The 25,763-nt window shown below is 39.8% G+C and overlaps 1 protein-coding gene across 1 annotated transcript in view; it reads right to left on the reverse strand.

Moving 5' to 3' along the window:
* The window catches only part of DOK6 (docking protein 6), a gene marked incomplete at both ends in the record, with an annotated part of 267,744 nt that extends 242,666 nt beyond the window's left edge, over positions 1-25,078 (reverse strand). Inside the window, one exon of the mRNA XM_082479395.1 lies at positions 25,013-25,078. Within this exon, the coding sequence (XP_082335521.1) occupies positions 25,013-25,078 (66 nt within the window). The remainder of the gene's footprint in view (positions 1-25,012) is intronic.
* Between the last annotated feature and the right edge of the window lie 685 nt (positions 25,079-25,763).

Raw genomic sequence — 25,763 nt, forward strand, 5'->3', positions numbered from 1 at the left:
TGTTCCATACAGCTGTGCATTCTACAGAAATACAGGCGTTAAGAGATTCTGTGCAAACACGGCCTATAGATTTTAAGATTTGGATTAGATTCTCTTCAAAAACCTGAAAAAACACCCAATTTAACCCAAAAAAGAGCATTAAGTCTTAAAAGCATTGCATGCCTAGACTCACGCACCCTTGTTGAAAGCAGTATAGAGGATTGCCGGTTATTTGAAACAGATGACATATTGTGCATGGTTAGAAATGATGCCTGGCAGGTAAACACATCGTTACATTCAGCATCCAGTGGCACCTTCAGCACAGACCTCCCTGCTCAGTTCACAGCGTGGTGCCATGAGGATAACAGGCGTCACTCCTGTGCAGGTACGCGGGCACACGAAAGGATGCACACAACGGCTTTATGACAGTGACGGCGTTATTAACAAACATGCAGACAAAACGCTTCCCAAGAACTGACCTTTTCTCCCCTGGACTGCCGAAACACCGCACAAAAGGATAGCAGCACATATCCCATCTGACTGCCATTCTCCTTGGATGACCCGCTCAGTGCTCAGACAAAGCTTTCAACGTATAGACACACATATAGGTTATTAACTGCATGACTTGTCACTGAGCCACACCAGTTACACATAACACACACAACCACTATGTAAACCATTTTCTAGCGTAGCGGTTTGTGCAAGTGCTCTTTGAATGCCTCTACCGTAAGACCTTTAAATGTCTATTAGGACTTGAAAAGATGGGATGGCCAACCACCCTCAAACCAGGGAGACTTTCAGTTATCCCATGCAAAATTCTTCTTCGTGCAGCCCTGCGGCCACAAAATCCATTGCACAGGAAGAACAACCTCTAGCAATTCCTGTGCAGTTTCCACAGCACCCTTAATAGTGGTCTGGAAAAATTCTATATGGAGAGTCAACTTTATATTAGATCATATATAAAATGAAAGATACATTTCCCCCTCAATGCTTTCCTACCCACGTGCTTGGATACATATACACTGAAGTCAGCACACCATTCCTTTCATTTCAGTGTGTGTTAGACCGATGTGTTGATATGAAAAGGATAGCAAAATAGTATATGAAACTAGAACTCAACGTAAAATTGTCCTGCATAATTCATAAGCTTCAAGGAAAATACCCACAGAAACTTGCATATAGTCAACACAGATTTCAGGAGGACTTTAAGCCTTCTAAGAATTAAAAGCATTGATAATGTAAGAGTGTGGCATGCCGTTGCAGCAAAGAGATTGTTCAAAGGCCTTTCAGACATAAAATGGTGAAGCTGACTGCAAAGAGATTGTTCAAAGGCCTTTCAGACATAAAATGGTGAGGCTGTGTTATCTAAAAGCCAGGAAATGCTTGAGGACTCAATAATCCTCAAGTAAAAGCAGGAAAACATTGAATTCAAGAGTGCAAGTGCATCACACAAATTAACATACTTTAGTCAGTCTTAAACCCACATAATTCGATTTCTCACAGTGTTATTTAGTAAGCTTTTAGGTTCAGTTTTCTGTGAGAAAATAACCACACATATTCCCATTTCTGATAGGAAAATTAAAGACCGAATGGCACAAGGAAGGAAAATCCTACACAATTGAAGCCCTTCAGGCATCCAGGCCTCACAAAATGAACATGACCATCGTACTGCAATGACCAGTCATTGTGGTCATTCTGAAATACTGCATCAGTCTAGATGATACTTAACGTAAGATTAAAATGGCTTAAATCCTTTAGACTGAAATCAGGATCTTCCTATTTTTGTTGGGATCTGACTTTACACCACCAATACGTTCTGCCATTCCAGAGGTCATTTCTCTGCAGAAATCTTGAGAAAAAACGCAGAAATATGCACGGAGGAAGCTTCTGTCACAGCACATACTATAATAATGTCAAATCAGTACGACACCTTGTTATTGCAGTGACTGACAACTCAGAAATGCTTTAGATAGGTGAAGTCCTCACTATGTGGCCTACGCGTGGCCTCCTAAGCAGAGTTGCAGAGACACAGCAAATTTTTCACATTAATTAAATTGCATTCGACAATTTGTCTAAAGTAATTTTGGTGAAATGAAATCCATTCCTTTACTCTTGCTGCTCCTCTCTCATCTCTCTCCTGACCTAGACGCACAGCTATTATAGCAAGTAACTTGACATTTTAGGCAAAAATATTTTACCTGAAACATCAGGCATGACTTTCTAATGAGACTCTATTATTCCCACAGGTACTTTTTCTTTTGTTTACCTTTGCAACAAGAAATTACTATTTTTGTTTAACTCAATTACAACATTGAGTTGTCCTCAATCACTACAATTATTTAAAATTTAGTTAGAAAATAAATTATATCAAACAATTGAAAGAAATACTCATTTAATAAATCAGTATTTTGTTTGGGTATGAAAAGCCACAGATTTTAGGGTAAAAGGATAAAAGTGCTTTTACATTCACAAAGGTAAATGCACGTTTAGTCAGGCAACAACCCTTCCAACAACTGTTATCAGTAAAGAGAAATATTCCACTAATTCACCCTAAATTAAGATATCATGAAATCTGTCGAGCAAATTAATTTAAGAGGGAGAACTACAAAGATAAACAGACTTACATAGTGTTTGCACTTGTGTGCAAAATACTGTATGTTTTGAGTAAGTCTGCACTTATTAACCTTCTCAAAACTTACACAGGCTGGGCTTTTAATGTCATGTTCAATCAACCTCCCACTTGCTTTCTCATCAGTGTAGCATCATTGCATAAACACACAGTCAAAAATACTAAGAAATACATAGTAAGTTTTGCGGAGCAGCCACGTTAGTTTTAAGAGAGGACACAAAGTGAGGCATTCAGTGAAGAGTCACTGATTTTGAACTCCATAAATACGAATTTTACTCTTATCATGCGTTTCTGCACTTATAAATAAAGACCTTGACATTCTCTTGCTCTGCATGGGTTGTCTTCTCACGCTGCACTTAGCTTAGCATCAGTCCCCCTTGCTGGAAGCTCCTTATTCAGTTGCCATCTAATACTGATGATTATTAGTAAAAGGGCAGGCAGAAAACTGGGAACACAGAGCTTGAAAAAGATTACTCTCATCAGCGTTGGAGGCAAGAGTCACATAGCAGCAAATCAACCCATGCGACTTCCTGGGTACCATCAAGGCCCTTGTAGGTTTGAATGGAGAAACTAGTTACCAGAAAACTGGCCAAAGACAGGAAACAAATTTGAGTGTTTTGCCTTGGGAAACTTTCACACCCTGCTTTCTCAGCAACAAGAGCTGATAACCTCTGGAGACCGAGCGTCCTGTTGAGACTGCAAGAGCTGACACACTCGCGACACTGACCTCTTGTTGGAAGGTCTAGGCCATGGGCACACACAAGCATCAAGAATAGGTTGTAAAACTCGGATCCCATCCAAGAAGGCAGTGGCTGGTACATGCAAAGACGACAGCATCATTTGCAGACCTGATGAGAGAAAGGGCCCCCCGAAGTTCTTCTTCAACACCTACCTAGAAGCCAGCACAGCCCTCTGCTTCTGGGTAGACAGCCACAGTTGTGGCTTCCCACAACTCCTCCTGCAAAGTAACTATAAGCAAGCACGTGGGTACACTGTGTGAACATATAAGCGCACGTGGTATGTGACTTGTTATCTGCTATTAATAATAACAGCTTGATTTACTTCATAATAATAGCTTAATGAATAAAAGCTGTCCTAAGCAACATTGGTTGTGATTTGTGTATTCCCTCAACTTATTCTACTAGGGAAAAGGAAGTTTACAACACAGACAAAGAGCTAGTATGATGGCTGTTTGTGGAGATGACACCAAAAGAAGCGTGATCTCAATCGGCTACAGTATTCCAGGTCTCCAGTAGAGAAGGTATTAGCCAAGACCAAAGCTTGAACAGTGCGCTGGCATTTATTGAGCTCCAAGGAAAATGGTCTTGCTGCCAAATGCAATTTTCCCAGCTGCCGGTAAGGCTTGGTAAGTCCAGAGTCCTGTGACCTTGGACAGAAATTAAACCCTTGCAGACACAAGGGTAGATTTCCACCAGAGAAAAGGGTGAAGAACAGAGGTAAAATAAAAGGATATTATGTTGACAGAAGCTGCTTTTGTGGGGCAAACAAAAGCAGAAAAGTAGTTTTTCAGAGTTTTGATTACTTGAATTGAAATAAGCTGCTGACTCAACAGCACTGGCAGCAGATGCGTAAGACAGAAAAAGGTTCAGAGAGTTTGAGAGAGTAAAACACAAAATGTAGTTGCTCATTTTCTATTATTCATCGCAGATGGCTGTTGAATTGCCTTAGTGTAGGTAGTAAAGGGCCAACAAAAACCTGAAACTAAACCATGAACCTATCTTCCCCACTCTTTCCCTTTTATAGCTATCCTGGCCACATATGATTAGCATCCCTGAACTGGATGATCCCCGGCTTGCTTTATCTTCTTTGAAAACAAGAACTGACATCATGCATTTAGATATGTTTTCAAATGTGACCAGTCAAGCGCCTGAAATTTCACAGTTCATTTTTTTCCAGTCACAGCAATAATACGTTATTAACCACTGCAGCTGCAAGAAAGTAAGTTTGAAAGGCAGATCTAGCCAAAGATTTAAAATTTGAACCATTGTATTGAAACCTAAGTGTACAGCTCCTCTATTATCGCATTTGTACATGACATTATATTAACGTGCAATTAAACAGCCTCACAGTAAGAAATCAGATAGGATCTTTTGTCCTGCAGTAACAGTACTCCTCCTACACAAGACTAGTGAGTACTGTGGGTTGAAACTTCTGTTACAACACGCATAGTAACGCTAGAAACTACACGCTGCAATTTTAGCTACAGAAGACATATTCCTTTATTTCTCATTTAGAAAATGTTTGCCGTATATTAAATTGTTTCTAAAGTCTCCCTTATTTGCTTATCCTAACTGTTTACTGCTGTTTCACATCTCTCTTCTGTTTGTCCAGCGCTGTCTCAAATCTCTCTCCAGAGCAGCGACAATGTATTGTGAGAGAGAGTGAATCAAGTTAATAGCTGTGCTCGCTGCATTTATGATGCATCAAAGAGTTGTAAGAGGAAAATGCAGCTATGGAGACAAATTGTTTCTTCATTTTAGCTCTCTCTTTACTTTTATTTCCCTTTTCCCTCCCCTTTCCCCCCCCCCCTCTAAATTTTTGTTTCCTGGATTGCATGCCTTCATCCACAGAAAATTTGGGGGAATTCTCTTGGGTAGTAAGAGTTCTATTTGCTGAACTTACATCAGATGCCTTCCCTAAAACTGTATATTATAGAAATGAATATAAGTTATCACTGATTCTGTTTGCCTTTAACAAATGTCAGCAACAAATAATGGAGAATACACCAGACAAGCACCCAAAGGAAAATTTTTGAAAGGAATTGAGGATCCAACTGGAATAGAGGCATGAAAATATTTTTCTTTCCTTAAATCTTATTTATTATTATTATATTCAGATTATACTGTTTAATTTTCTCCTTTTAAAGCAGGAAATTCTTCTTCTTGGTTGATGAGATTTTGCTGTGAGCATATTCAAAATAAGTGAGTACAAGCTGACCCAGGACATGACTTCGTCAATCACATATGAGTGCAACACTTAAGTGCAATTAATACCTCAATATCTACATCAGATACATTATCCATGCCCTTTCATCCTAATTTATAATGGAAAAGGATAAAATAAATTTTAAAAAGCTATGAAGAGCCTCCTTCATCTGCAAACATCCTAACTACCTACTCAAGTCTCCCAACTGCCCTCAATCAAATGCAGCCACCATGACCAGAACATGTTAGTGGCTTGGTAGAGCCATCTACTGATTAAAGAGAAGAAAGGAATAATAGTAAATTATTTCTTTCATAATTGATTTCAGATTAGGCAAAAAGCAAATATAAAAGGAGGGTATCACTACTCAAAAAGGTAAATTTCAGTTTGAAATTTGTTAACTCCTGGTAAACAGAATAAAAGTTCTGGACAGCTGAAGCATGACAATGCACTGAATTTTAGACTAATACCTTGGTTTTTTTAAATCTTCAGAGTCATTTATTCAGGCAAAGTCGATCTTGCAGCTACAAGAATTTTTTACATGTTCCTAACATTCACAAAGTTTACAACATCACAAGACTTCAGGTAAAACAGGAAATAGTCTGGTCTAGTGGATTGAGTACTTTCTGATTTGTGCTGCAAGCTTTAATAAGAGTTTGCTGTCTCGTAAAGTTAACGTTCTGATTTTGACACAGTAGTGCTCTTAAAAAGACAAAATAATAACGAACAACTAATAATGTGCATTATTCCATAATTTTAATGCATATTAAAATACAAATTGTGGATTTCAGAAGCTTGATTTGCTAGTAAACACAAAATACTGAATGATTATTTTTTTTTGGGGGGGGGAGTGGACTGTTACTATAAGCTAATATACATTATGGGAATATAAAAACAAATAATATTTTGTTTCTAAAACTGCATTCTCCACATTTTAATTCTGTATCACTACTTAAAATATAAGGGGAAGAAGTTCTCTAAGAAAAGAAGAACTGGAACAGGAGACAAAACAAACTTACACGACCATTAAAAGTAAAGCACTACACATATGATTTACTTCATTAAGTTCATGCAAAAAGATGTGATTTTAAAATTACTGGTAGAATATTAAACATAGAACTATGAACATAATATTGAGAACACATATATCCAGATTAAATGTTTAGGAAATACAACAGTTAATATTCCTGCAAAAGTATTACCTAGGTCAAGAAAATAGCACTTGTTTTCCACTTTGTCTGATTAAAAGCTTATTGTTTCATATTTTTTGTTTCACACTTCAGTGAAGTAAAAGGAAAAGGCAGAGGAAAGAGTCTGTGATTTTGCCGTCACTACAACTTGAAGACCCTTTCCTACCTTTAAAGTGCAGATGATAGATACATTTTAGTAAGTGTTTCATGGCAACAGGAAGGAAAGTAAGTAACTTTTGGGTTTTACTTTTTTTTTTTTTTTTTTTTTTTTAGAAAAAACTGCTACACATAACCACACAAGTTAGCCAAATAGTTTGTCAAGTTTTGGTCATTCTTGTGAGCTGGACTTGCAAACCCCTGAATTTTTTAAAAGCAGAGAGAGACACAGCCATTCTTGACTTGGAGTTGTAGTGCATCTCTCGGGTATGTAGATAAGCTTTGTTTAACGATGACCTTGCTGATGAAAGTCTGGTGTCTGGTTTTGCTCTTTCTCAGCCTTTCAACGCTAGAACTACCCAACATTACGGACTACTACAGAGGATGCAAAGCACTGAAAAAAACTCAAAACTGACCACTTGTTTGTATTTTAAAAAGCTGTCCTGTTATATATCTAAACACCATATAATAAAACTTAGAATATTTTACACCATCGTAGACCCATATGGAGTTACAGCTTAGTTAACTGAACACTGTTTGAACCAAAATTGGTCTAAGGGGTAGAGAAAATTTACAATCAAAGCAGACTATTAATTGAAATAGAAATACCTCTTATTTTTAATTTATGTATGTTTGATGTAATTTCCATTTAAACTGCAGAGAAACTTCATATAATATTAATTACTGTTAGTTTTCTTAGTACACTTGATGAACATGCCCTATTTCTCATCTTCTGAGCATTAATATATATTGGAGTAAAGCCCTGTTCTAAGGTACTTCAACTATCTGCTCTTCTATACGCATTCAGTTATGTAGACTAATATATATTTTATTAACTGTGAGATGACATATACGGCTTACAGAATATACTAAAAATACAGTATGTTCAGTAACAAAATGAAATAGATCATCTGCAAGCACAAAATCTCTTTGAATCACAGTCACGTATTTTTCAAACATGAATATAAAAATTCATTTGGAGTTCACAATAGCACCTGCTTTCCAGTCAGCTAATATCTTACACTTTCCTCTGCTCCAAGCGATGCATCCAGTGTATGAAAAACATGCTAAGACACAGAAAACTGGCACTTTCAAAGTGATATGTTAAGTACAAACACATTTCCATTTATTTTTCCTTTTAGCTTTTGGGACATATAAACAGCAATATAACAACATTAGTTGGTATTTTTATTTCTATTATATAAACACAAATAATAACAATGATTTTAATTTATAGTTCAGAAATGAAACAGCAGGTTAGCAGCTTAAAAAGCTACTGTATTACACGGTAACTATACTGCATTAAAAATAAATGTGAGGATCTCTCAGTTCAAGACCTAAACTTTTTAGAATTTAAATGCAATGGTCCCCCATTCATTCGGCAGACAGCAAAGCTGTCATCATATACAGAGACCTGAATGAAATGACAGCTTAGTGAATAAATTTTGATATTAAACCTGAATTTTAATATTAGGAAGATACTACTGCTACATCTACTGACGTAGATAATTTTCAGCTGGTGGGCACAATTGGCGTTTCTTCTCTTATATACTCAGATTTGCATTGCATCAGGAGGTCTGGGACTGAACTAACAGTTGCACCTGTCCTTCTCCAGGAGACAAAAAAATGGATATTTAAGTCACATAAATAAGCAAGGTGAACATCCAACTATCACTTCAACCTCAAGACTAGCTGCATAACGTATACCTCAGAAACGTTTTTCCTGCTCTCCTGCTCAAAGAAAGGCATTTCGTTAGCCTGAAAGGGGAAACTTAACAGTGCCACGTGCCGAAATCCTTCATCGTCATTTGGCGCTAGAGAAAAGCCTGCTGTTTGTCCTCACACTCTTCGCGCAAGTGTAACTGTTTCTCTCTAGTTAACAAATTTTAGCTTGCATTAAACCTTATCAGTAAACATGGCAGTACTGCAAAATCAGCAATTAAGGCCTCAATAGCTTCCACCAATTAGAGCTGTTGTGTGCCAAGAGCTACAGCAGAGACAGATTGTGCGCCGGCTTTACTAACTCATTCTTTTTGCAGTGGAACAGCTAAGTGCCTCTTTTCTGGCCACATTAAAGTAGATATAGTTGTTTTACATTGACATACGCCTCTGCCTTCAAAAACAAACCCAACCCCCCCAGCAGGCTGTGAATTCTTCATTTGGAAGCTTTCACATCTATACCAAAGTGACTACTGCCCCTCTAAGTGAAGTGCAACCTACACATTGCTATACCTGTTGCTACACAAACAGCACTTCTTTTATTGGTTTCAGTTTTGAACCATCCAAATCAAACTGGTTTTCCACCTCTGTAATGTCATCCTCTACCAGTGCCTTCCCCCAATCCCAAGAGAACTGTATAATACAAGTGCTCTGATGGAGTCTTTATTCACATTGGTGACTGTTTCTTCATCGGTTCAGGGGAGAAGGGACCTTACAATCAAGCTTTAGAAATCCATTTGCATAGACATGATAGGCAGAGAGGGATGGTAAATTTAGATGGAGAGAAACCTTTCAGTGAAAAAAATAACATGAGACTTTGAAGGATAGCTTTAACATTTCAGATGTTAAGAGTGTAAGCTCTTTCAGGCAGGGACCACGACGTTGTTAGGCATTTCTATGCTCCCCCAGCACAGTTCGACAGTGATTAATTTGCACTGCAGCACTAGAAATCATGAACAATTATAAGTTGTGGGCTTCCAAAGTGCTGCATATCTCCAGCACCTTTTTGATTTAAATGCAGATAAAGAGGCAGGCCTACAAGAAACAGTATTATGAAAGTCAGATTTCCTTCAGCAAGAGAATACACATTTAAGTCTAAATGTTAGAAAATGTCATTCACTGCATCTGTCAGGAGAAGCAGAATGCGATATTAACAGCAATTCACATAACAGAGTGCATTTAATATGATCATTAATATTTCAGATTGATTTTGAAACAGAATAAAAAAGGAGAAACCAAGATGCATATGTAATAAAATTTATATTTCATGAACCTTAATTGCCGTAACTAGGGCACAGGGATTAAAGGCCTATGCCTAAGGCGTCTGGTCCTGAGGACAAAGTATTCTACAAGCATTTCAGTTTTTGGTTTCAGAAATTAAGTTTTTTAACCCTCCTGATTCTGAAGAAAAGCTGAAACAGAAAAATCTGAATAAAACCCATTTACGTGGGATGCGTTCCTGAAATTACTTATCTGCATAGAAAAAGAATTTTGGAAATGAGGAATTGCTCTATTCATTTTAGTTTCTAATAGAATTTTCTGGGATTGATTGAACTATACTTTATGAAACTGCTGCAACGAAGGATTGGACAGAACTAGATCAAAATTTTCACTGCTATGGTGAGCCCCGTGGCTGGTGTGTAACACCTGCACACTCATACACTTGCAGATATTTGCACAATCAAGGGCAGATTTGGACCTCTTTAGCAGGCCTCTTTCCTCTGTACTTGTATATAAATTCACTGCAAGCCTAACAATGACCAAATACTAGTGATGATTAAAAAAATAAGACCCCCCTTGGTAATTACGTATTGATAGTTGAGCTTCCTCTGTTTTCACTATTTCAGTCATGACCATCCCAAGAGCTATGCAGGCAGCTATGCTTTGCTTTATAAGTCTCTAAAGTTGACTTCAAAGGGTAGCAAGTAGCATTCTCCGTTTCAAGTCCCCTGGTTTAACTCAGTTCATCTATTGTACATTCAACTCAGCCGTGAACATCAGCAAAAGCACAGCTGTGGCACTACTTGGGGTTACCTCAAGTCAACGAAAATCAATATCATTTACAACTTTTTACATTTGCCTAGACCCAAAAGCCTGACATAACCTAAGGAGGTTTTATTTCTCCGTATGTTTTTCTACTGATAAGTACGCATTAGGTCCATTAACTCAACCCTTTTTAATTAGTACAAGTAAATCAATTAAGTATATTAGGAAGTGTTTGTTTAAATGAGAACAGGTATTTATTCTTTCTAGTAATTTTCAGATTACAAAGGGAAAAGTGTTAATTTTGCTGTCAGAAGATCAATTATTTACCTACAGACTGGTCTAGGAAATATTTAAGGTAAGACAGAGGTGTGGAGGGGGGAGGATTCTAAAGAAGAGGCATCACCTCATTACAGTATTAAACTCACTTTTGTTCAGATTGCAAGATTGAAGTAGAGGAGAGATTCACCTACAGTATTTTTTAGGAGAAATTACTATAAGCCACAGAATAACATTATACAGGAACGCAGCAGAAACGGCCAATTTCTTTGTTCAGAGGAGAAAAAAAAAAAAACAAAAAGATCACAGGCAAAAAATATCTTCTGACATCAGAAGTTCTGGAAAATACACCTCCAAAAACATCTTGAAATGTATTTAACCTCTGGGTTCTCTTAGGACATAAACTGCATTATTGCATGATCATGTCAAAATAATGTGTCAAGGTCATGTCAAAAATATTTTTAAGTCCATAAAATATACACATTTACTTTTCTATTTTCTCCTTCAGTTCAAGAAGTCCCAAAGCAATGCATCTAAAAACTATAGGTATATTATCGTATAAAAGCTGTTAGAGTAACATTTATCCTCAAATAAGCACAGCGTGAGGCCCACCAGTATAAATTTTCCTCTCATTCCCCATAAATCTCATCTAACTCTATTCCATGGCTTCTCCACAGATTCCTTCCCTATGTCTCATTGCATGGCTTCAGTTTTTGAAGCCCCCAGACACCTAACTCTGATGGTTTCACCAATGTTCTCCACCAGCTACTAAGCTGTTACCATCAGCTACAGCTCGCTTTCAGGATCTGTAAGCATTGTCTTCATCCCAAATGATTAGGAAGTGTTTGAAAACAACCATCTCCAATGATCCTCTACAGGCATTCAGACCTAATTCTTCAAAATAACCCGAATCTTCTGAAATGGTAGTGATCCAGCAGTATCGTGTTTGGCCTCTGGGTCTCGAGCAAGTCCTGTACTGTGCAATGGCTCATATTCTACAAATAGAGCTTCTGCATTAATAAACCCACTCTACCTTTAAAAAACTGCAGGTTTCTGCTTTCCTAAGAACTCTGGGACCATAAAAATAATTGCATTCCTGTTTTTCTGTAATCACATCAGAAAACAGCAGTCTGCCTCCTTTCTTTTGCTTCTGCTATATTTTTAATATTTATATATTTAATACATCTCACACCATTTTGAGGAATAACCATTGTCACACATTCTGTTCCAATAGCTGAAGTTAGATCTTAGAATTTGGTACCCTGCTTTTTGTAAATCTCACTTTCACTAATTCACACCAGCTAAAATTTACATGCAAATATAGATTCACCGCTGAGAAACTTTTTGCCTGTTGCACAGCTTTTCCTGCAAAAATGTTTGATCTCATGACTTGCCAGAAGCAATTAAAAATGTACGCACACAGAATAGTGAGATGTAATGAAAGGAAGGATTATGTACAACAGAAACAACCGATCTAGTTTATCTCCATGTTTGCATTTACAGCAAAAAGTGAGATATTTATTGTGGGAAGCTTTTTGGAAAACAACGGACACGTTGAAATAATGAGCTTGCGAACTTTGTGCAACAGAAGAGATAAAAGACAAGCTGGTACAGTCTGAAGGTCGACAGGAAGGAGGAATTCACAGGAGGAATTCACACACTGATACTGAAACTACTGCGACCCCTAAATAGATGCTGAATGTGTATCACTACAGCTGTATTTAACCAATAATAGTTTGTGTGTATAAGTTTAAAGGCCAATGAGCACAAGACACGATACTGACCCACGTTGTAGTAAAAGTATATAACACTTCAAGTATTGTAATAAAACGGCTTCAGCACGACCATATTGGTCTGCGTCTGAATCCCACCGCAATTTACCTATTTTTAACATTTCCCTTTCTCTTATTCTTCTTTTGAATGGGTCTACAATAGAATTGTCAATATTAACAAAACCCTGAAACTCGCTATTATTCGATGATTGGAAAAATGTAACATGATGAAGGAACTGGGTTTCATTAAACACGTTTCTACCTAAGTGTGTTGACACTGCATAAGCTTAAGAGTGTATTCAACCAAAAACGCATCATGTTAGAAAAGGCTGCCCAGTATCCTTTCAAACTTTTGCTTTGAGCTATGACCTACTGAAGAGAATACAATCCTTCCAGTGATTTCAAAAGGCTGAAGAAAAAGATTTTGTTTGTTTGTTTGTTTTATTAATGGCTAACTAGTACCCTGTCAATACTGGCTGTTACAATGCCTCTTCTGGAAGTGCTCATGCTTAGCATTACTATGCTGGACAAACCGTAATTTAACTTCCTTTTTTTTTTTTTTTTTTTTTTTTTTAACCTCATACAATTCCTTTCAATAAATGCTTCTGTAGTTACTCTTTTATTGCACGTAGTCTCTAGGTAGATTTCCTCAAGAAACAACGCTTTTTGTCATCTCTAGACTCTGCAGGTGGACTCTGATTTATCCTACAACCTGCACAAAGTCCCACAGACCTTCCTCTGTAGGACCATGCAAATACATGCTCCTAGTGCTGAGCTCCAAGATATTAATGGGTAAAATGCCCAACTTAAGGCTAAGTATTAGTATTACTTAGCAGAAACATCACATAAGCCTAGAGTAAGGGTTTTCCTAATTGTTTTGTGGAAGAATATGCCTTTTATAAAATTTGGAGATGAGAAGACTCCGATGACTTCTCAAAATCTGACCAGTGATAGGCTGCATTAGGAAAGGAAAAATATGTTGTAGTAACATGTCTAACCCTCCTTTTAAAATAAGATTGCTGTATTGTGTGACATGCATTTGACAAATACAGCTAATTTCTTCATATCTGGGGCCAGAAATTTACATCTACAACTGCAGATCAGTAACCCTAACAGTTATGAAATCGTCTCGTGGACCATATTCAGCTTTCAGAATTGTTCTGATACTTAAGATGTGAGTAATTGTACCTTTAACATTTTCAATATCTACTTTTAAAAGTGAAATTATTTGAGACTTTACATTCTGTGCTACAATTCTGTCTCAAATAAGGCAAAAGAGACATAAGGTCTATCAAATTTATCAGCTTCAGACTTCTTGCCTTCCTATAAGTGATACCTGTTTCTAAGATGAAAACTGATGAGCAATCATTTCTATCAGTAAGATCGGGGGGTGGGGAAAGCAAAAGATTTACTTTCTTTCCATACAAAAAATTAAAATAATTCAGACACCTGAACAAATCCTGACTGTGAAAAGAGACATTTCATAGAAGAATTCAGTGGTATGTCTTTTCAAACCAAAAGTAGTAGCCTTCGTACAAGAAAATAGACAGTTACCCTGCCTGAGCAGGAGCGCGGGACCCAATGACTTCCAGAGGTCCCTTCTAACCTCAACCATGGAATGGTTCTGTGACTCAAAAGTAAATTCTGAATTATTCCAATGTTTTCTATACAGTGGAAGCACCTAATAACAGTTTTGACCATGACCAGTGCTAGCCAACCTACGTAACTAAAATAAGAATTTTTCAAGTGTTCATAGTTGAAGCAGACAAAATAAAGAAGAGGTGGATGAAAAGAGATTATACTAATTTTATAGAAAGAAAACTTAAGCTTAGAAAGCCTGTTTCCCATTTACACTAACAGTATTCTTCACTATGCTGGCAGTATAAGGGGCCTTAATGCAGCTTTAAATTCAATTTATGTAGTGTACAGTGGGCTTAGTATAATTGAGAATAAGGCTGGAATGAATCAAAGTGCTCAAGATTACAAATTACATCTCTGAAAAAGGCTAAAATTTAACTCTTCTCATATACAGTCCAACATGTCAGCACCGAGATTTCTGTCTTCTCAAAAAAGGTTATTTCATTAACAGTGCAAAAAGCTCCAAAAACCTTACTGTAATTTAAGATATAAGGACTTTTATTTTACTATCCTTCTTGTTACAACTATGGAAAATTAACCTTCTAGCTCTGTTGTTAGGATGCTGCTATATACAGTTCTTCTATATACATACATACATATATACATTCGCATAAATGTTTGTCTCATGAAAGGCAAAAAGCAGCATATATTTCTTCTCACTCGCAAAAATTCTTTCTTTGTGTACTTGTATCTCTATAAGTCTCAGTCTTGTTAAGATTATCAAAAACAGTATACATGGATGGAGTTCAAAAAACTGTAACCTTGAGAATAATAATACCAAGCATCAAATACCTCTTCCATACTCAGAAGTTAAGAAATTTATTCTCAGATCCGAAACTTACGCCGCCCCAGGTGAAGAGTCTCAGTCTCCCTCAGACAGTGGGTGAACACCGTGCAACTTAAAAGCAAGAATCACTAATACAAGAGTAGACCATATAACTAACGTAGTATTTGGCTTTGCATAATTAATGTGACAATTACGTTCATTAAGAATGCTATCGTATGAGAAGCTGAGAACCTGCTACAGGAGTCAGAGAGATCTGAACGTGTTCAGCAACCAAAAGGATCATGCACTGAACAGCTATAGCTTGCTTTTCTTGTGCCAAAAAAGTCCCTGTTCTTTTTCTGTTCTTGTATGGAAACTCTATGACCTGCTGAGGTATTCATAGAAACAGTTTAAGAGTACTGTTTCAAGAAGAAAAATAATTACCATTCAGACAAAGTATTACTATTCTAACTACATCAACAAAAATTACTTTCAGCAGCAAAACAATTTCATTTGTAAGTACCTTATTATTATCATAGTAATCTAGTAATTAATAATTTAGTATATCAACTTCAGTTAAAATGGAAGTTTTCTCCATTTTTAGTTAAGCCTCATAGATTTTATTTTTTCACATTCTCTCATCACATTTGAACTAGATAACACATTTTGCATCAGGTGAATACTTCAGCAGAAACTGCATTCTCTACAAGTAGTCAGATAAATAAGAACAAAACCTAAAAGCAATTACAATAAATATAAGTTATATTTAACGTAATGTCCTGGTTCGAGGTAAAACAGAACCAATTTTGTTCAGTCACTTCGCTTCTTAGCTGGGCCTCTTCTAACTACTGAAATTAACTGCATATTGTGCCGACAGTGTTTACTCTCTCAGAGTGATAAGACCCATGTTTACAGCTGATGCCCAGGCGTGGTATGCAGAGAGGCTCCTGATTATACTCATTGCCATAACAGCCAAGGCCAACCAACTTTGTTATTGGCCCCGTTGGAGGGTCAGAAGCGGAAAAGCATAGTGGGGTCCCACCTGCAGGGAGGAGCGGACAGGACAGGTGACCCAAAACTGACCAACAGGGTATTCCATCCCATCTGCCTCATGCTCAGTACAAAAGCTGAGAGATCAAAGGGTCAGTGCTCTTCCTTCAGTGGCCGACGTCTGAGGAGGACTCTGTTCATCTGCCTGTGATCCCGATTCTGAATCCAGATCCGGAATCCAGTTCCCGTCCGTCACTGAGTCCAGCCTGGGACTGCCCCAGTGCCAGCTGGTGACGTGATTGTCATCTCGGGAGCTTGATACGGTTTTGTATATATTTCATTATTTCTTTTTATTTCATGATTAGTATTTCATTAAAGTAGCTGAGTTCCTTCTAAACTCCTAAGTCTCTTTCCTCCTCTGCCTCTCTCTTTGTAGAGGGGTAGAGGGGAGCATCTGTCGGTCCCATCTGGGGTCCCCCAGGTCCCCAGTAGTGGATTTGGCCTAAACCACGACACGTAATAATACCTAAAGGATAACCACAAATGCAGTCTCCTCTTTCTAGGTGCCATACAAAACAATAATTATGGCTACTCCTTCAGAAAACCCCTTTTTATTACTATTTTGTATGACTCCCCCATGTTCTTTTCTCTTTGCAGGAAAAATAAATTTTTGCTTGAGAAAAGAGAATATACCAACTCACTCTGAGGGAAGAGGACGCCGAAGCAAGTGTCTAAAAAAATATCCCAAGGACAAAAAAACAGAGAGTATTAAAAGCATCATGAGCTTCCAGGTCAAAAACGGCCCTAATTTGGTTCTACAACAGTGAAAAAACTTTGGTATTAAACTTCTCTATTAATTCTTTTTGCAGGTAAGGGAAACATGCTGAAGAACCTTTCTTCTGGTAGGCAGATAGTGTGTAACTTTTTTCCCCAGATCTCGTCAACGCCGTGTGTTTCTAATTCCTGACTGACACATTAATGAATGCAACCTTTCCGAAGTTCAGTCCAGATAAGCTGGAGACGATGAGGGACAGTTTGGCAGCTGAACAACAGAGAGAAATAAGATCAATCTTTTAAACTATTTACACACTTTCATTAATTATCTTCCTAATTTATGTGCATCTGAAGTCAACAGTGAAGCTCCACTTGCACGGTCTTATAACCTCTCAGTATGATGGCAGTGATACGTTTCACACATTACAATTGTTAAAAAGCTGCAAAAATATTTTGTGGTGGAGTTCACCGAAAGGAAGTATATTTCCATCAGTACCTTACAGATTGCTTCCCCCCCCCCCCCCCTTAATTTCTGAGTAGAATTCAATATTAACGTTCATCTTCAAAACTCTTTGCAATTTTAGTGCCAGCTTTCTCAACAAGACTCCGCCTGTCCCACTCAGAAAGAGCGCGCCTGGGGTCAGCAGGTCTCATTCTCAAACCAGCTGAAAAATCCCACTCTCTGGAAATCTCTTGACTCGTACCAGGTTTTCAGTTCTAGCGGTTTGCTAGCTGTACTAAACAATCATGCAAGTTTTCTTCTCAGACATGATGCATGGGTGCGTATTATGAATAGTAAAAAAAAAAAAAATAGTAATATAAAGCGTTTATGTGGCACAAAAGTGTTAAGATACAGTTACAGCACACCCTACTCTCAACTCTTCTTTGCGAGTTTGTAATTTTGTCCTACTGTATACAAACTTTCTCTAAAAGATCAAAAGATCTGTTTTTAACACCGTTGACCTTACTAAAGAAATTTCACAGTATTTAGAATAGTACCATGTATTTTATATGTAAAACAGTTGTCAACAAAATGATGATTAATTACAATAATGCATCAGAATCTTTTTGATTTTTAGAGCTGCATTGCAAGTTGAAGAGATTAAAAATATAAAACGCAGCACAAAATTTGCTATTATTATTTTAAATATAACAGATAAAGTAAAGCACCCACGTTTCAGTTCAATAATACATTATTAATTTAAAGAACAGTGAGGGATATACTTTAATATGTATGGATGCTGATTTATTTTTCATCTTCCACAAAGAGAATATTTTACATCCCTTGCTATGACTGCATATGAGTATATTAACTATATCATGACATTTGTGAAAAGCTGTTCAACTAGCAGATCTTTTACACGAGCTAAAATAAAAGACAAACTTTCTAAGGTAATGTAGGCCCAAACCCCTTTATTGAAGAAGCCAGAAAAAAAAAAAAAAACAACCAGAAAACCAAAAAAACCATTTCATCGTGTACTTTCTTAGAAATTTCTCATTAGTACCTATCTCAAATGTATTCTCTATACATAGTCATATATATAAATGTGTAACTAACAACTGATTCACATATGCTGTTGCCTGAATATGTTGTTGCCAGGCAACCGCTATAAAGCATTTTGCACTGCTTGCAAAAATATGAATGAAGGATTCGAGGCGAGATTATTTCTAAAAAACTAGGAAGAAAACTCACCACTGGAATTGACATGAATAATTCCTTGTGTATTTCAAGGATTCATAGAGAATGTTCCTTCCATAATTACCCACCTGAGAAAGGACAACTCCTTTCAGGAGGATTTGAAGGGCATTTTACGAGAAGGAAATTCATGTTCTATGCATGCTGTTAATGATACCACCTGGACTCTGAACCAAAGCCACCAAAGTTAATGGCCTCCTTTAAACTGACTTTAGGGTATCTTCATCAGGTCATAATGTCCATCGTAGGACAAAAATGCCTGACTCCTAAACGAAAAACCAAAAGGCCATCACCTCAGTGGAGATACAAATACTCTCTCAATAAAATTTTAGCATCTCACGATACGCAAGTGAAAGAGATGAAGTCTACAAACACTTCTTTGTGTAACCATCACACAGCTAAGGTATAACCTCACTGAGGCTAATGCTATTACACACACGAGCAAAAATAGAAGCATCTATAATCCATTGATAACGTGGAATTGATATGCTATCCGCAAAAGAGAAATTATTTGTCCCTTTAAATAAGTGTCATACATTACAAAATTAATAGACCTTTGACTATCAGACCTCTTAAGAATTAAGAGGTGGAAAAAAACATCAAGAGAAGCAACCGGGAAACACAGCAACTCCAAAGTGCTTACCACAAGCCTGACTCACAAATTTCTTTAATTGCAAATATCAGCACAAAAAATTGTTGGACTTTTGTCCTTGTTTACAATGGCTGCAAGATATTTCTTTCCATTTCCTGCACAATATGCTTAATCAATAAGAAATGGTCAAAAGCTCAAAGTGATTGTTGTTTCCATAATGACCAAATTGGAAATCCATATCTTTTCCATTTAATTCTGCAAATCCATTCATGTAACTGTAGCAAGAAAAAGTACTGAAGGCAGTAAATATTGGTATTTTAAATAATACTTTCAGTATTAAATAGTAAATGTGACTAGCTTCTTTAATGGATTACAGTGAAATACTTTTAATTACGTATCTCAGGTTGTCTTGAACTAGCGTGAAAAAGGAACTCCTTTACAGGAGTCTGGCATCTAAATCCTGTCAGTCTGGAGCTTTATTAAAATTAAAATAAATTCATTATAAATAGGAATTCCATTTTTCAAAGTTTAATTTAAATTATTTTCATGGTCCGTGATGCAATTCATAGTTGAGGTCATCTGTCAGGATGCAGTTATAAATGGCAATCTCAGTGCTTTCAAATGGGCTGAGCAGATTTGCCATAGATAATAAAATAATCTATGGAAAGGATATCCATTCCAGGCTGCGCTATTTGCTTGGGCTTTTTCATTTGTTTGTTTCGTAGAATATGCTATGGCAACTCAAAGAAATAGAAGAACCTCTACTCTGCCCTCTGTATTCATCACGACCCACTTGCAAAGCCGCTGCCATCAATCAATGTAATCTCAAACTCAGGACATTTTGCAGATCCCTTCGCTTTCTTCACTCTAAATATATACACAATATCAATTAAGTGTTAGGATTTTGTGAGGCACATAACTGCACTATTTCAAGAGGAGCCAAGCTGCAATCAGAGGTTCGTATTCAGAGCATTGTTAGTGCTGATTGATTGAAGACAGTGTTAACAGCAGAAGGAGAACCACTATGTTCATTTCCAGAAAAGGTACCTGTAATGATCTAAAAGTACGGTTAAAAATAGGGGGGTTTATATGGTAAAACTTTTCATTTGGTGACTAACAGCAACCTGTTATTTATTACTCAATCAAGACTGACTGGCAGGTACAATTTTCTCTTCGGATAGCAGTATTAAAGTATAAGCTGAACCACTCAGGAAATCATTCTACTCAGTATGTGGAAACACATAAAAATCAGTATTTATTCACCAACTGAGTGAAAATTTCCGTTAGATAGGATTCTTTTGTTCTGTGGCCAAGGCGTGCCAAAACAAAAAAAAAAAAAAAAAAAAAAAAAAAGAGACAGAAACAAACCAAAAAAGATTATGACTTCGAAGGTTGATATGGGTCAAAACAAGACTATCAAAGTGACACAATGCTCGTTTTTAATTAGACTTCCTAATGTGACATCAAATTGTTTTTCTTCTAAGAAACAGCACTTCAACAAGGCATGAAATCCTCGCAGCTTCGTTTATTAGGAGGCAACAAAGGGATTCCAATCTGTTACAAGAAAGTTTCAGCCTATGAGCACAGCCAGCGCAGTATAAAATTGTGTCATATGAATTTTAATGCGACACAAGTATGAAAGATTCCACAAGAACAAAGGCAGCACAGTCCTGTTCCACGCTACACAAATGACCTATTCTGATCTGAACGGCACACCACATTACAATCAAATTTACTTCAAAGGAGGGTCGCACAGGTCAAATGTAATGGCTGCAAGAATGAGGTATTTCCTTTATGTAGTATTAGAGAAAAGCAAAATATCAAACAGCGCAGGAATGCCAGAGCACTGGAAAGAAAGGCATATTGAGGCTGCAGGGAAACAGATTTGAAAAAGATGTTTTAATTACAGTTATCCTCACTGACTAGAGTTTCTAAGTTTCAAAGATATTGCGATATATTGATGAAGGTGTCGTGTATACACATGAGATTGTCTACTACGTAGGCTTTAATATACATTTAAAATTTCAAGGCACCATAGAAACTGCTCATGCTTAATAAAAGTAAGGAGATAGGCTAAGTGTTCTAACTGGCTGGATGTCTCTTCATGGCCTGACACCTCCATGGCAGAAATGTTCCCAATGGAGGCAGATGTCAGATTCCAACAACAACAGAGAGGCTGGTGAAGCTCCTCATTTTGGCAAGCTCAGTATCCATCCCTACGTCGAAAGAAGCTGCTTTAACAACGTAAAGATATCAGAACAATGGGGTCTACTTGAAAATACTGGACTGTCAGGAAATATACAGAAGTCCATTAAGATGCAAATCCAACAGCAGATGAGCACTTGAGGATTATGGTGAAAAGAAGGCAAGAAGTCTCGATGATCAGATATCACTAAACAAAAAGTAAGGGCAAATTCTCACAGTACTTCTTGCCAGGTATTTCCATCAAGACTTCGGCCTCGTCTTTGACTTCAGATAACCTTTCTAAACAGAACCACTTATTGATGGCAAAATAGCTCCCAGTCCTGACCGCGTGGTTCAGGATGGACATTCGTCCTTCCTCCATGACTGGAGAGAGCCCTCATGCATACTACGAATCCAGTTTGCAGATACGTGGGGAGTAGTTGGCCAGGGTAATAAGTACTCGAAGCAAGGTATAGCTGTAATAAGTCAGAGGTAAACATGTTATACCTTGTAAAAAAAAAAAAAAAAACCAAAACATAAAGACTTTATATTTTACAAAGTACAAAAATCAATAGAAGGAGGCAATCAAAAGATGACTTAAGACTTGGGCTTTTGAAAACAAAATTCTTGGAAAACTAACTTTTACCAGAAAGTCCACCCCAAGTCAAAGGTGGCTCTTTGTTGTTTGTTTTTTTTTTTAATAAAATTAAATATGCTATCTGATTTTACTGTATGACACTCAGTTTTACCTAAAACTTCCCAGGTTGCACTATATTCAAGTATCTTCCATTTGATTCCCAGCCAGGGCTCCCTCAGTCACAAAACAAGACAGAATAAAAGATGCACTGGAAGAATTTCCGTAATGAGTTGGCTACCAGCCTAAAGGTTAGAATTAGTTTTATTGCCCAAGTCACCTCAGCTCTCCAAATCCTAATCAATCTACTTTTCAGGAGACACTGAAATATTCAAAGAATGTAGACCATTATGATCAAAATAAAATAAAATAAAACCAATAACTTCCTGTCTATATGAATGAAACATAACCAGCAAGAGATATAATTCTATTTATATATTTCAAAATTATCTTAGCCTTAGTTCCCAGAACCCATAGCTCTCTTCCCTCCTTTCAATATTTTTTTGAGGTTAAAAATATTCGCTTGTTAACAGACAGTTATATCCCTGAAAACTACATTATGACAGTTCTAGTGTAATTCATTAAGGTTTGGACTTGGAGATAGACATAAGGGCAAAAAATATAAACCTTTAATGTTTCACTTGGTGAATAAAAATTGCATTAATTTAGAAATTCAGTCACAAGAATCCAATTAGCTATGGATATATACACACATATTCATACCTTTCAACCATCACACTCATTTGAATTTTGATGCTATTTTCTATAAAATATAATCCATTTTACATTGTACTTGATACATTTATTCAGATGTGCATCCCCATATGTCATATTTAAGCTTATACTACCACCTGCCTGAGGCTGTGTAGTCTGAATTGTCACCCCCACACACCTCTTCAGTAGGAGAAAATCCTCCATAGACACTGTACGAACTGTTTCACTTCTACTTAGTGTAGAAGTACGATAATCATTCCGACCATGAATAATATCCACTCCCAACAAATGCAGTTATATGCCCCCTCCCAAAGAATCAGATTAATGTCTTAAAAAAATACATATATTCAAGCTACTTAAGATATGCTGCAATGAAATATCAGTCTTCATAATTTCATCTTCACAAGTCAGCAAGTATCTTCCAAGCTTTCTGTAACATGAACTCTACATTTGTTGCATATATGCTATACACACATGTATATAAAACTATATGCATATATAGAGGCATGCATATACATAATTTCACACTTAAAGGACTCCGAGATACCTTCAAATACAGATTTGCAAATCAAATAGATTAACTCTGTTTCCGACTACCAACATCAAGCTGATGCGATACCATCATCTCACTGCTTTGTGTTGGGCCCACCTAATAACACTGCTGAGCTGGGGAAAAACTGATGAGCAAAGGTTAAGCAGAGGACTGCCAGAAACAAACTACCGCTTAGAAATTGCTTCCTCAGACAGACTAATGCTTGACTGATACATGGAGTGACTCTGGGCTTGCAAAATCATTACGAGCATTCATTCTCTTTGGATTTACACCATCTCTCCAACGTTTGGAGTTGCTGCTCCTAAGGATTCAGACCAAACTCTTCTGTGCCCTTTCAGAATTAACAGCCCAGCCCTGCCAAGGCTCCAGAGGTCAATTTATGATTAAGTCTCCCACCACCCTGCACACTGTGTCTGCAAGCAAAGCACAGCATCTGGGGGGAGGGGGGGGAAGGAAAAGGGGGAGGAGATAAATATTAGCACTGTGATAAGCTCGTGGAGCGGGACTTGGAGGAGGGCAGATTTCACCTGACCTGCGAGGTTTGGGGGCAGGCAGGGAGAGGCAGCCCACCCTCCCGGAGGGGAGCACAGGTAGGGACCCTGTGCTTTCCTGCACACCCAGAGGGGAAAAAAAAAAAAAAAAAAAAACAAACCAAAACCCACACAACAACAACAAACAAGGGTGAACTCAAAGAAGAACCCCAGCCTTCCTCCCAGCTCCAGCCAGGTTTAGTCTCAAACCCACGGGGGACCCTGATCTTTTGGGATTATTGGCAACATCAGCAGCTTTGCAAGCCAGCAGAGGCCGCGGGGCTGCCAACTCCCCTCAGCCTTCTCGTTCTCACGCACACAAAGGGTAGGAGAGAGTCCAAACCGATGAGTCTCGGGACCGCCCGAAGTTTAGGAAACCCTGGCCCCTGCACGCACTCCGCTCCAACTTCATTGCCTTCTCCAGGCTTGCGGTACCCCACCAGGCAAAGTGCCCGCGGCCAAACTGATCACACGATGTTACCCTTCCTCCGCACCGAGCATCCCGGTGGGTACCGAGGGCAGCCACCCTCGGCTCAGAGGCCGCCCCTAGTTTCGATCGCAGTCGGGTCCTGTTCCATGCGGCTGTCACCCCCCTTCCCTCCCTGCCGCCTCCCCCCGCCCCCCGCAGGCTCCCCCTTCCCCAACCCCCCATGTCCCCGCTTTTCCCAGTTATTAGCGGGCTGCTCCGGTACCAGCCTCCAACATTTCCAGACCTTGCCCTGAAGACATCCCTTTCCCCAAACGGGAGGGAGGGAGGGAGGAAGAATCTGTGCACAAAGTTTTCCCAGACCCTGCCTGCGCCTTCCTCCCACCCCACTCCACCCCACCCCCCCACACCCCCCCGAGCCCCTGCCGGAGGGGACAAGGCGAGGGGCAGGCGGGGAGAGGGGACGCCAAGACGGGTGTCTGCCCCCGGCCTGGGCGGTGGGACTCGGGGGAGAGAACGGAGGGACGGGGCGAAGCTTTGGGCGGACAATGACCCGGGAAGGCGCTCGCCGGGGAAAGCAAGGAGGAGCGGCGCCTTCCTGGAGCGGGAGAGGGGGAGAAGCCGGCTCTCTCGGCGGCGCAATGGCAGCGCATCCCCACCGACCCCTACGGAGAAGGGAGCAAAGTCCGAGGAGCGGCGGCGGCAGCAGTGGCGGCGGCAGCAGCAGCAGCAGGTCGCCGCGCCCCACTCCGGCTCCGGCGACCCCGGCCCGGGGCACCGGCCGCCCCCCGAGGCCGGCGAGGCGTCCGCCAGCACCTCGCCCCCACCCCGGGGCAGGGCCGGCGAAGGGAAGAGCTCACTCACCCCCAGCTTCCTGCTGCGGATTTTCACGTAGCCCTGCTTGACTATATCGTTAAAGTTGGAGGCCATGGCCAGCGCCGCCTGCTTCCTCGCCTCCGCGCCCGGAGTCGCCTTCCTCCTCCTCCTCCGCCGCCGCCTCCTCCTCCTCTTCCTCCTCCTCCCCCGGGCCCTCCCGGGTACCGCCGGCCGCCGGCTCCCGAGGCGCCTCTGGCATCCAGGCAGCGGCAGGCGCCGCGCCGCGCTCCGCTCCGCTCCGCGCCGCCCTCCTCCCGCGGACGCCGCGCTCCGCTCCGGCTCCGCTCTTTCCCCGACCCCTGGCTTCCCGCTCCGCTCCGCTCCGCCCGGCGGCGGCTCCGCGGCTGCCCGCGCCTACGGCCGGGGAAGCGGGCGGGGCGGCGGGCGGAGCGGAAAGGGGATACCGCCCCCGGCGCCGCGGCCGCGGAACCCGCCTCCAAGCGCCGGCCCTGCCCGCCGTCGGGGGGGGGGTCGGGGTCGGCCGGGTTTGTGTCCCCGGGGAGGCGGTGCGGGTCTCCTGAGCCCGGGGGGAAGATGATGGTGGTGGTGTTGGGGGGGAGTTCACACGCACCCCCCCTCCACTGCCCCCGGCATGACGCAGACCAGATACTCTCCTCGGCCTTGGCGGTTTTTCCCCACTTTCCTCCAGGCTGTCACATCGCTGTGGCCGTGGCCGCCGCCATCCCCCGCTCGGGTGGCAGGTCCCTTCGGAAGCGGGGCGCACGGAGGGCACCTCTCC

The sequence above is a fragment of the Vanellus vanellus genome, assembly GCF_965231255.1.
Source record: "Vanellus vanellus genome assembly, chromosome: 2".
Lineage (NCBI taxonomy): Eukaryota > Metazoa > Chordata > Aves > Charadriiformes > Charadriidae > Vanellus > Vanellus vanellus.